The sequence below is a fragment of the Coffea arabica genome, chromosome 4c, assembly GCF_036785885.1.
Source record: "Coffea arabica cultivar ET-39 chromosome 4c, Coffea Arabica ET-39 HiFi, whole genome shotgun sequence".
In the NCBI taxonomy this organism is placed as follows: domain Eukaryota; kingdom Viridiplantae; phylum Streptophyta; class Magnoliopsida; order Gentianales; family Rubiaceae; genus Coffea; species Coffea arabica.
Genome location: NC_092316.1, coordinates 4147603 through 4159938, shown reverse-complemented (window position 1 = coordinate 4159938; position 12336 = coordinate 4147603). Strand labels below are relative to the sequence as shown.

Sequence of the window (12336 nt, the reverse complement as noted above, 5' to 3'; positions counted from 1 at the left end):
CGCTTTTTGTACCCATCATTAGTTTTAAATATTTACTTATAATGTTCAATAAGCCTAATTACCAATTTTTTTTTCATTTATACTCTATTGCACAAAATTACATATTATTTAATAATTGAATAATAAGAATATAAAAATTTGAACTAAGTACTATGAAAGTTAATATAAAAATTTAATCCAAAAATTTTGAACCCCTAACATTTTTTTCATATATAAATTTAAAATTTCATTTTAGAAAGATAAGAAAAAGAGGCTTAAATTTATCATAAATTGGTAATGCCGAAAAATGAGCAAGTTAACAAATTAAGAGAAAATAAAATAATAAAATAAAACCAAAAAATAATAATAATAATGAAACAAAAGTAGTTAACATCATGACAAAATGAAAATTTTGAAAAAAAAAAGGTGGGGAAAAAGAAGAGATTTAGGGGGAAAAGAATTTTAAATGGGTTAATTGGGTTTGATGGGTTACCCAATAATACCATTTATTAAATGAGTATTATTTGGTAACCCATTTATACCCATATATAAAAATTTAAGATACCCATACAATCTATTCATGGGCGGGTATGGGTAAATTTAGTTAAGTGGATTGATTTGCCACCTCTACATACATCACATCACAAAAAATGCTACAGTAAAAATATCTCAAATAACTTACAATCCAAACACACTCATACTGCACACGCTACGATGGTCCAAGGATGGGGATGTTGATAGCATAATTATTAAAACCAATTCGGCACCAACACGGCAGCAAGATCGGGTTGGCGCGGGTTAATGGTTCAACACTTCAACGGGATCGTTGGAATTATGTAATAAAAAATAATATAATTAAATAAATATATAAATTATAATATAACTAAACATATAAATTATAATATAAGTACATAAATTCTTAAATCTTAATAAACCATAATCCATTTCATATTTCATAGTTCATACACACAACCCATACCCATACATATTCTTTAGTTTATGAATTCATATTGATATTATATACAAACATAAATGATAAATCTAAGTGTCAAAGAAAGAAAGCAACCCTAACTTTCAAATTCATTTTCAATTTTTTTTCATCTAATTGTTAAAAAGACAACAATGTTGATGTTGTGTGATTAGTCAAATTAAAAAATTGGATAAAAAAGTAATTCCAAAAAAGAATTTCTAAAATCCGCCGGGTTTAGCAGATCACCTATACCAATGTGAGTGCAGATTTAGGATTAATTTTATAAAAATTCTAAAAATGGATTAATTTGAGGTTATATTTTGACTATAAAATTTAGTAAAATTACACTTTAACATCTAAGTTTTGGTAAAATAGCATTTGGCCCCTAAAAAGTTCAATATTATTACAATTAGGTCCAAAGAGAAGACGACAATGCTGATGTTGGTGTGATTAGTCAAATTAAAAAATTGGATAAAAAAAGTAAATCAAAAAAAGAATTTCTAAAATCTGCCGGGTATAGCAGGTCACCTATACCAATGCGAGTGCAGATTTAGGATTAATTTTATAAAAATTCTAAAAATGGATAAATTTGAGGTTATATTTTGACCATAAAATTTAGTAAAATTACACTTTCACATCTAAGTTTTGGCATTTCAGGGACAACATTTTCTGTTTTTTTTTTTGACTCATTTAATGAGAAAAGGGATTATTTCACTTAGCTCTCTTCACGTTTTAAAAGGTACACTTACCTCGCTTGACTTAACACTTTGGTAATCAAACTTTAGAATAAAGTAAAAAATTTAATGAATACCTTAAAATGTCCTTACCTTATAAAATTCAATTTGTTTTTCTAAACAAAAAAGTGTCAATTTTTTCATGCCAATATTTGTTATTTGATAATCAACTATTATAATAAATCTTTTGTTATAGTAGGGTATTTTTCATGGTGCTTTATTAGAAATATAAATTCTTTTTAAGATAGAGAAAAAAGTGATAATTTGTTTCTTTTAAAGTTTATGGACTATTTTTTTTAATAAAAGTTTATGGACTAGTTTGTTGATGAAACTATCATAATTTAGTAGTGATTTTGGGTTATTTGTTTTTAATCATTGTTGACATATCCTTGATTTTGAAACAAAAAAAAAAGTTACAAAAAAATTGGATGATATTAAAAGTTATCAAAAAAATAATAATACTAGTTTAATGTTTAATTTGGATAGATATTAGGGACAACATTGATAGTTTTTCTATACTTCTAATAAAATAAAAGAGAAATGAATAAGAAGAAAAAATGTAAAAAAATTATAAAATCCTTCCTTTCCATAAGCATGGTAGCAAGAGAGTTTTATTAAAAATATTAAGGTTAGCATTGTCCTTTTAAATGGGTTAGGGATGTAGGTGTAATTTTTGAAATTTTAGGGGAGCCAAGTGAAATTATTAAAAACCTCAGGGGAGGTTTCTGCCATTATCCCCTGAGAGAAAGAAAGGAAACAATTTTTTTGATTGGAAGAAAAACAAAATTAAAAATAGAAGGATGATAGTTTGATTTAGTGTAAAAGAACAAATCAATAAGTGGATTGAGGGTCTGATTACAAATGTCCATTAAAATTAAAAATAGAGCTATTTTGCAGGTGAATTTCAGATAACTCTACCTTCCTAGCCATGAAAGTTCTGCAAAAATTTAGTACAATTGGATTATTTCATGTAAAAGAAAAAGTCCAAGGTAATTAGTGTTTTGTGTATGCTGATTAAATATAAAACTTTTGGCAACAATATGGTATGTTTTTCCTATTCAACAGGTCCTCTATGATGATGCACATTTAATAGGAAATCAAGCTTTATATCATTTTTATTAGTACGAGTTTTCTTTTTTCTTTTTTTTGCCCCCCTGCTCTTATGTAGGTCTTCACCTAGTGGGGTCATTCGTATTCCTCCCCCGGAGCTAATTTATCACTTCAATTAATCATAGGTCTATAATTTGCTACTCCTTTCGTAAATGACTTCTCTTTAATCAAGACTTCACTTGTTACTTAGAAAAGTTAAAAAATTATTGCCCTGATGATGCAAAAGATTAATGTATTTCTCGGTTAAGTTTCATACTTCCTTTTTGTTTTTCCGAAATTTCATTTTCATTTTCTTTCGTATTATCAAAGATGCATGCAGTACAAAATGTGATTGAATACATTATTATTATTTGAAATTTCTTTTTTGTTTATGTCACAAACATATTTTTTTGAATTACGTTCTACCTTTTAGTAACATTTTTTTTTTCAATCTTGCGTACGACATATTTTATATCACACATAGTATTAGAGTACTTATTTTTAAAAAATCTTCCAAACGCATAATTCCTTTACGTTCCCAAGGATTGACCAGAAAACGTTCTCAGACAGTCTCTTTTTTGTTTACATCTGTTTATATCTTTTGCTCTCAAGAACGTTGGAACCGGATCATTGTGCCGAGAATCAAGACATTAGAGCCGAATCGTGTCTGGAGCTTCAACGACCTTATAAGTATATAAAAGGTGAAAAAGGAAAATAGCAAATCGAATGTTAACCAAAAATTCTAAGCTGAGACTCATGAATGCATGGATCCTTAGAGCCACATAAACCAACTTCATATTTGCCAACTACATAGTGGAAGTTACATTTATAAGGGAAAAGCACAAGCAGCAGAAAAGACTTTATTGCTTCAAGCAGCTACTACAAGTAATACTAGAACTTAGACTAGAAGATCTTCATGCATATTCACCGTCCACACCTTTGATCAGTCAGAACAAGCTTTAGCTTGGGGCTAGGAAAGGATTTGGAGGTGATTCATAGACTCCATGTCTTGCTTCATGATAGTGAGTTGGTGATGCTGGCTTTGGTGAAGGAGGAGGTGAAAGAGGCCTTCCATAGCTGGTTGCCAAGGACTGTTGAACCAGATGTAAGCCTGGCGTTTGCTCGACTCCATGGCTTGCTTCATGATAGTGAGTTGGTGATGCTGGCATTGGTGGAGGAGGAGGTGAAAGAGTCCTTCCATAGCTGGTTGCCAAGGACGGTTGAACCAGATGTAAGCCTGGCGTTTGCTCGACTCCATGGCTTGCTTCATGATAGTGAGTTGGTGATGCTGGCATTGGTGGAGGAGGAGGTGAAAGAGTCCTTCCATAGCTGGTTGCCAAGGACGGTTGAACCAGATGTAAGCCTGGTGCTTGCGCGCAAGTTACGATCATCCTCAACAGGACTTTGTCTACACTCTTCGGAGCAGGAGTTCCGTAATTTGACTAGACCATAGAGGTGTAACCATGCTCTGCAGCGCAAGGAAATCGTTAGGTAATCAAGCTAATAATGTGCAAAATCAAAAAATTTTAAACCATCCATTAGTATTTTCCAGGAACTGCATGGTACCATGCACAATATATCAGTAAATTTTGAGATAAATGGATGAACCTGAAAATAGTTGGCATAAGAATCATTGATTCGTACAAGGAAAGAATGACTTGGTAGAAGGGTAAGCATTTAATTAAGCCTCCAAAGATATGATAACAAATTAGAGCAGAAATAACTAGTAATGAAATTAGTTATGCATTCGTTCACATATTAATTAGAGGAAAATGTGGAAAGTGTTGAAAGGAACCTGCCGGGCAGCTGAAATCAGTGAAGACACCAGATCTCAAGATCAAGTATCATGAAACAGTAAGATTGAATAAGAAAATCCACTGCAAGAATGAGTGTGAAGTATACTGACTTGAACATTTTAGAGTATTTGCCTCGCTAATTCCAACTTATATAAAGCAGTAGCAGCACAGAGACAATGGTATGCCATTGTTGTTTCAGGCTGCTTAGTAATAGATTTTAAATTCGAGGAAGCATAGTTAGGAGTTGAAACGTGAAAGTTACCTAGCAAAGGTCTTGCTTGAATTCCCAAAAGAGAAAAGAGGCAAATCAGAAACAAAGCTCTCATACCGAGAATCGTCATATTAACTTAGACTAAGAGACACAAGCCTTCTATTGAAGGCTTAGTGTATTTATAACCAAAGAATAGTAGGTAACGCATGCGCAGCCCAAACAGTATGAAAAACAAGATATATTTTTAAGGTTTTACTAGGTTTATTATATTGCCGGCTTAATCATGTCACAGAATCATATTGTTTGATATGTTTAACGTACGAGAAAAAGTTCTATTGGTTGAACCATGGCCAAAATCCAAATGCATGCTTGGAAACGATTAAAACAGTCCATAGATTGGCTATCATTTTCGGAGAGATGTCACTCGCAGGTAATCTTGATTTCTTCCCCCGACTTCTTTCACCTGTACGTGGCCATATCTAAGTTGTTCCTGCATGATTGATAGCCCAAACATTAGGAAATTTTGTATGTAAATCTTTACGTTTTATCCTCATTAAAATATCATCTGATGCAATTATTGACTGCCCAGCATATCTTTCAAATATAGACCCATGTTTTCAATAGTGGCAAGCTTATTACGACATGCTCACGTTGCTGAAGTGCCTCTGTTTGAGGAGTAAATACATCACGTGGATATATATTGATCAACTTGTTCAGTTGCCCTGATCGAAATTCACTAGTATGGAGAATGCCAAGACATGCATGTGCCAGAATTTTCAGTTTGATGGAGAAAGGCATAAAACCATCAACCATCAGATGTGCTGATACTTGAGCACAACTTTTCCACCTCAAGTAAGATGGAGGTGCCCCAGTCTCTTTTCCAGAGTTAAGAGTGCTTCCTTTCTTCTTGTTTATCCTTGTGGTTGCCGCTGTATTTGCCTGAATATCGGACTCAAAATGTGGCAAGAAAGCATTGTACTTCATCATGATCTTCCTTAATGCATGAACTTTCTAGGACCAGTTTCCTCGCACTGATTTGTGTTCCATACCGTAAATACCTCCAACAGCTTTTAATCATCATTCAGTTAAATACTATCATTATTTGTTGCAGGGAGAGAGGGGCTATGCGTATTTTTCTTTTTAAATGACGTCCTAATCAATTTCTTTGTTAACCCCAAATCTAAAATTGGCGTCGTCTGCCAAGTCCCAAGTGAATTAAAAAAAAAGGGGGGGGGGGGGGGGGGGGGGGGAGGAGATTACTTGATATCAAACTAACTACTCCATCTCCTTACTTGGTTTTCTCTTTTTGCAGCAAGTAACAAATAATTGAAGTCGGGGTGTTAGGTGATCCGAGCAGTAGCTAATGACCTGCCTGACAAATCTCTCTCTCAATTTGAAACTTGTGAATCATAGGATAAAGACCCTTGAGATTATGATAAATAAGTTGATTAAAATTCTCATTATGTGAAATCCGATATACACATGTCAGAAAGCGCATGTATTTCTTGAATACTGTTGAATGCTGTGGAAGTAAAGTAATAGTACCAAGGATGCAAATTCCCACATATTAGAAGGCGTGCATCATACCTATCCTGGTCATTTTGTGTGTTGATTTTAGCTGGCAGACACTCAAGTGATAACAAGAATGGAGAAGTTGACAGGTTGATGTAAAAGAAGATGGCAAGTTAATTTGAACCACTGCTTCAGCGAGATGTACTCAGAAGATGTGGTGATGGCTCTGGATTTTTTTAGCGTTTATAAATTTCATCCATACGTACGTTTAGGCTTGTAGCTACCCGGCAATGGACACAACTTCATGCTGTGTGGTTCAAAATTTAAAAGCCAAAAGCAAAGTGTACAAAAAAAAAAACAAAGCATACTACAATGGACTCTGTTCATCTCCAGAGAACTTGGATTTAGCATTTCGGCTTCGCGTGGAAATTTTGGACATGGCCCATCAACTGCGTCCTAAGTTTCTCATCTATTTTCTTTTTTCATTATTTTTTTTTCTTGTTTAGTATCTGTTCTTTGTCTTAGTTATTTCACAGTGTCAGTCTTATTTCGTTAAGCAAATATGCTTTTTTTTTTTTCTGGTGTTTCCTCAAACAAATCTTTTTTTTCCCTCATTACTTTTACTTACATAAACATCTAAAATTATTAATGGAGAATTAGTTACTTTGAAGCCCTCCCCCTTCTTCCTTACAAGGCTTTAAATCTCCCCTTAGGAAGGAAAAAAAAAAAAAAAAAAAGGATTAATGGAGGCAACATATCATACATTTTCATGGAATTTGTACAAAACTCTTTGCGATGCCATAGAGTCTAGAAGATACTTAATATTTTCAATGTATTAACGGACAGATCAAAGAACTTAACGATTAAATGTAACAGAATGGCCTCGCATCTTATCTTACCTGTATACAGTCTAGTGGCCAAAATCAAACCTTTAAAAGTTGAGTGACCAAAATTTGACGATCGCAAAAGTTTAATGGCCAACCGGATAATTTGCTTTTTTCAATATATTGTGAATACATTTCTTTTACAGTGAAGTTGGTGCTCTAGCTAGAATATGCTAATTGAACGATTGCATCAATTATACCAGATAATTGCATATTTGATTTATGAACACATTTCATCTCTTTAATAGTTCACTTAACTACTAGTTTGACTAGAAGAAGAAACAACATGTGACGAGTAGCCTTTGTGTGTTTTTTTTTTTTTTTTTTTTTAACTCTTGGAAAAATTTTACTTCAAGAGAATAGCCCAAGTTTGAATAACGATGGTGCAACTGAAAGCACAAAATCCTTTCCATTTTATCATCCAATCCAACCCTTCTCCTTCAAATCCTCTCACTTGCACACCAAAAAAAAAAAAAAAAAAAAGCCCTCAGCTCTACGCAAAAAGAAGAAAAGATAAATGAATAATTAATGTAAAAATTGCAAAAAAAAAAAAGAAAAAGTCAACTCAATTTCATTAGTTTGCCTCTTTTGGGAGTGCATACATTAGATTTTGAAATGCAAATTACCAATTTTTAAACTTTATTATTGGACTAATTACAAAAGGAACCCATGCAACTCCGACTAAAAAACCACAATTTAGCTAGTCGAGAAGACGAATATGTTAAAAATTATTGTGTGCAATCTTGAAAGAATCAATAATGTTCCTAAGAAACAGGAGGAGGTATCCTAACGCAGGGATATCCTGACCTGTGCCAGATTAAAGATGCGCTACGCAACGCAGTAATAAGTGGGACTCAAAACGGTGACGTCTGGATAAGAACCAATAATGAAGCTACCGAGCTTACATTATTGTTGGTTAGCCTTCAATTTGAAAGCATGACAGCAGCTGGGTGCATCAGAGGACAAAGCAGGTCAGCATACATTCTATTCAAACGAAAGAACTACAAGCCTTATTTTTTTGTGCGGGAAAAGAGGGTGTTTACAAAATATGGTATTTAATTCAAATAAAAAAAATAAACACCTTGAACTCCAAAACGCGAGATAAATCCTTGCAGCCATAATAGAGAACAACCTTTTATGCGTTTAACCCGGTCGACTCAATAAAATTAGGCACTTACTGCTAGTTAAGCGGTAAGAAATTAACCCAATGAGCTGGTGACAAATGAGCCACCGATGAGGTTTCGGGGTTGGGGGTACTGAGGAACACCCCTTGTCTCTAATTATATTCATCATCATCATCATCATCATCATCATCATCTACAAGATGTACAAATTTAGCTAGTCAGTCAATATTGTTATGTGATATGATATTGGACTACTCTAAGAATGATTTTATATATATATATATATATATAATAGTAGTAGTATCAGTTTCCACTACACTATAGTTTTTTTTTTTTTTTTTTTGGTGAAAACGGCGTAATATAAATAAAAGCGATCAAAAGTTCCCCTGGCTATTACAGAACTGTCCTAATGCTACGGGGATAACAGATGCCCCTGGTGTCCTCATCAAAAGCAAAAAGGAGTTCTCGAGGACATGATTCAAAAATCATAAAATTTTGATCCAGCTTGCCCAATTTCGCTAAGACATCTGCACATCTGTTGGCCTCACGGTAGACATGCCTGAGTTTAACATGCTGGAGCTGCGAAAGCAGGCATCTGCAGTCCATGATAATTGGATGGAAAAGATGATCAGGATTCACAGTAGAATTAAGGAGAGAAATCATATCAGCACAATCAACCACTACACTATAGTGATCAATGTGAACTCAAGCTAACCATATAAAAAGAAGAAATAAACACATGCAGAGATGAGCATCATGCTACATTTTTCCCAATGATTTTCTCTTTTAATTCTCTTAATTAGTCGAATTTATGAAAGAGGTGATAATGTAAACTTTACCACATACTGGGGACATGTGCAGCAAGATTCTAAGCAGCCAAGATAAAACAATACCACCCCATAAAGCAATTCACATTAGAAAGCTTAAAGATTAGCAGTACGGTACTCAAGCTTTCTTAGAGCTCTCCTAATCTTCAGTCTCCTCGTGATTATCACAGGTAATAATAAGCAACCAAGAAATAAATAAAAAGAAAGAAAAAGCAGCAAAGCATTAAATTAAAAAAAAAAAAAAAAAAGGTATAAGAACCAGCGTTAGACACATACATGCACACAAATTGCAAGAGCATTCAGGAAAACGATCTTTTGTCCGAGACCATATTTTGCATCTTCAATCTGAAAGGTACGCCCTGATTACACTTGTTTTAGTGATTCTGCTTAGTAAGTTTTAACATTTTACTAACTTTGACTCTATTCTCTTGCTGTGTCATCTGACAAAATTTTAGTGAGACTCGTCACAATACTTATGCCCTATGCCGTTAAACAAGCCTACTGATAGATAGAATCAAGTTTGTTTCCATTTGATTCCTCGTATCAAAGCTAAGCGCTCGTTTTACTGCCGTTTGTGGCTTAAATAGTTACCATTGGATTGAAGTCAAAATATTAGACGGGGACAATGGTTAAGAATTCTGTGCGATTTTGGATTGATATCTTGGGTGTAATTGCTTTCTTCCATTCATCTTCTTCTTTTAATTAAGTCTTAATTGCAAGAGGTATTGCAATCTTCCTTACAATCAAACAGCCATTAGAATCAAAAGGGATGGACGTTGTGGAAGGGATGAACATGGAGCAGAGAGATTGGACTAACATTCCAGAGGAGCTTTTGACCTTGATCTTGTCACATCTATTTCTGGACGATGCCGGGCGTTTCCGAAACGTGCGTAGAACATGGAAATCGGTCCCTGATCCCTTCGAACAATCCCCAATCCGATTCCCGGTGCCTCAGTCAGCAGTGGCTCATGCATAAAGATTTAAGCCGGGGGACATGCAAATTCAGCCATCCGGTTTATAGAGATGCATTCTGCCTCGGTTCCCCTGAATTGCCTGGGCATTCACAGCCATCTCACCAGCCTCCTCCTGGTGGTGATGCAGTTATTTCTTCTGTGCTACGTTTTTCCAAGGGGGGTTGGTTGCTGATGTCGAAAGGGCGCTTCTCGGTATTCTTTTACAATCCATTCACCAAAGCAAAGATGTATTTGCCACTTGTACCTGATCCTGAGCGTTACGTCTTAAGAGGTATAACGTTTCTGTCAACACCAGCATCTCCGGACTGCTTGGTCCTTGGTTTATCGGCCTTGTTTTACAGGCATGTGGCGATTTCAATCATTCGTCGTGGAGAAAAACATTGGAACTTCTACAGGTTCGAAAACAATCTGCCCATCATTCCGTCTTACTGCAATCCAGTTTTCCACAAGGGCATGTTTTACTGCTTGGGTGAAGGAGGGAATTTGGGAGTTTTCAGTCCCGACGACAATCAGTGGACTGTTCTTGTCAAACCCCAGAAAATCTATAAAAGAGGCCATGAAAGCTATCTACTTGAGATTGATGGGGAGCTCATCTCCGTGTTTGTCCAGCGGCTGGGTTCACAGATTTCTGTTTTTAGGTTGGACGAGACAAAGATGGCTTGGGAAGAGGTATCTGATTTGGGTGATAATATGGTGTTTATTAGCCCCACAAATTCCTTTTCAAGAAAAAAAGTCATCGAAGGAATGCATAATAAGATCTATTTTTCAAGATTGCACAAAGGGTGTTGTGTGTTTTATTCACTCGACACTAAAAAGTTTCACACATTGCTGAAGGATTTCTCGAGTGCAAGTCTATGTAATACTCCGGAGCAATTGCGTAGCTGTTGGATTGAGCCAACTGCAGATCATCACATTACTGAAGAACAACTCAATTGGTAGATGATTCCAAAACTTGACCCTGTTCAAGATTGTTATTCCTGCCTTAGGTGCACAGATGAGTTTTTAGTGAACCGTGCTTTTTGTTATCAACTTTCATTACTTTTGCTTCAACAAGCACTTTGGAGTGTGACATCTAATCCTTGTGAATACCAAAGACTTATTGTGAGTAGTTTCAGATGATCCAAAGATGTGCGGATTCAAGATACTTATTTTTTATCACTTTTGAGCAGTATACCTTTTGTCACTTGAAGAAGGATGTGCAGGGAGAGTGGATATGCCCAAAATACAAATTACATTTGCCACTTACACATCACACAAATCGCTTACACATTAAATTTGCAAATTTTGGACGAGAAAATGTGAGAGCAGAGTAGTTGAATGAATGATGCTCCACCTCTGGGTATTAATTCTTGGCATCAACGATGACTAAATAAAACCGCATAAAACTGAACTCCGCACAGTTTACCTTGCTATCTGACAATTTTAACATGTATACTAAGATAGAATCTTGTAGGCTGGAAGTTGTAAGCCTTCTTCTATCTTACCACATAGTTTTGTACACAAATGGATGAATCCAAACCAATTAAATGACATGTTTTATCATCTTTTCCTCTCCTTCATGGTTATTTTTCATTTTGAATGTTGCACGAGATCTCTCGCTCATCAAACTCAGCCCCCCCTTGGAAAATAACAGTCTAATCATAATTTTTGCCTCATATTCTCTTCAGTGGAATCATACATTTTGAAGTTCATGTTGCGAAAACTGAGAGATTACAAAATTTTTTTATTAAAAAAAGTTCGCCGAATAGGTAAAGAGTGATTTTACTCTGACATTTGGTATTTCCAGTTTTTCCATGATCTCAGGTATGTACTAAAGCATGAGATGCAACCTACTATGAGCAACCATCCTAATCCTATATCAAGATCCCACGATACTTTTCACTAGGGGAGCTGACAAAGTTTCATATAGCATCTATGGAAAGAGGTACTTGATTAAATAGGGATTAACAAAGCGAAACATTCTGTTATTGGGTTCCCACCATAAAACTAACAATAGACAATAGTACCTTGTTTTCTAATAACTCACAAGACTCGTAACTGAGAGGAATTTTTACCTTAGGACACAAATTTAAGAATTGGGAACTATTCAAATCTAAAGCAGAATCTTGAGATGAATGACAAATGATGCTTCAGTACTTTTCACTTTCAAGAGCATTAATTCGGATTGCCAAATTAAAAACAAAAAAAAAGGGATTCTGATAAACATAGTGTACCTAGCATCCTCCAAAACTTTGAA

General features: G+C 34.9%; 1 protein-coding gene across 1 annotated transcript; it reads left to right on the top strand.

Moving 5' to 3' along the window:
- The first annotated feature begins 9992 nt into the window (after nucleotides 1–9992).
- Nucleotides 9993–11039, top strand: LOC140005033 (F-box/kelch-repeat protein At1g57790-like). The gene has a single exon (XM_072045102.1). The coding sequence runs from the start codon at nucleotides 9993–9995 to the stop codon at nucleotides 11037–11039; it is 1047 nt and encodes a 348-aa protein (XP_071901203.1).
- The last annotated feature ends 1297 nt before the right edge of the window (nucleotides 11040–12336 follow it).

Bases quoted from the DNA above. Each gene is read 5' to 3' on its own strand.
- LOC140005033 (XM_072045102.1), top strand. From the start codon at position 9,993: ATGCCGGGCGTTTCCGAAACGTGCGTAGAACATGGAAATCGGTCCCTG.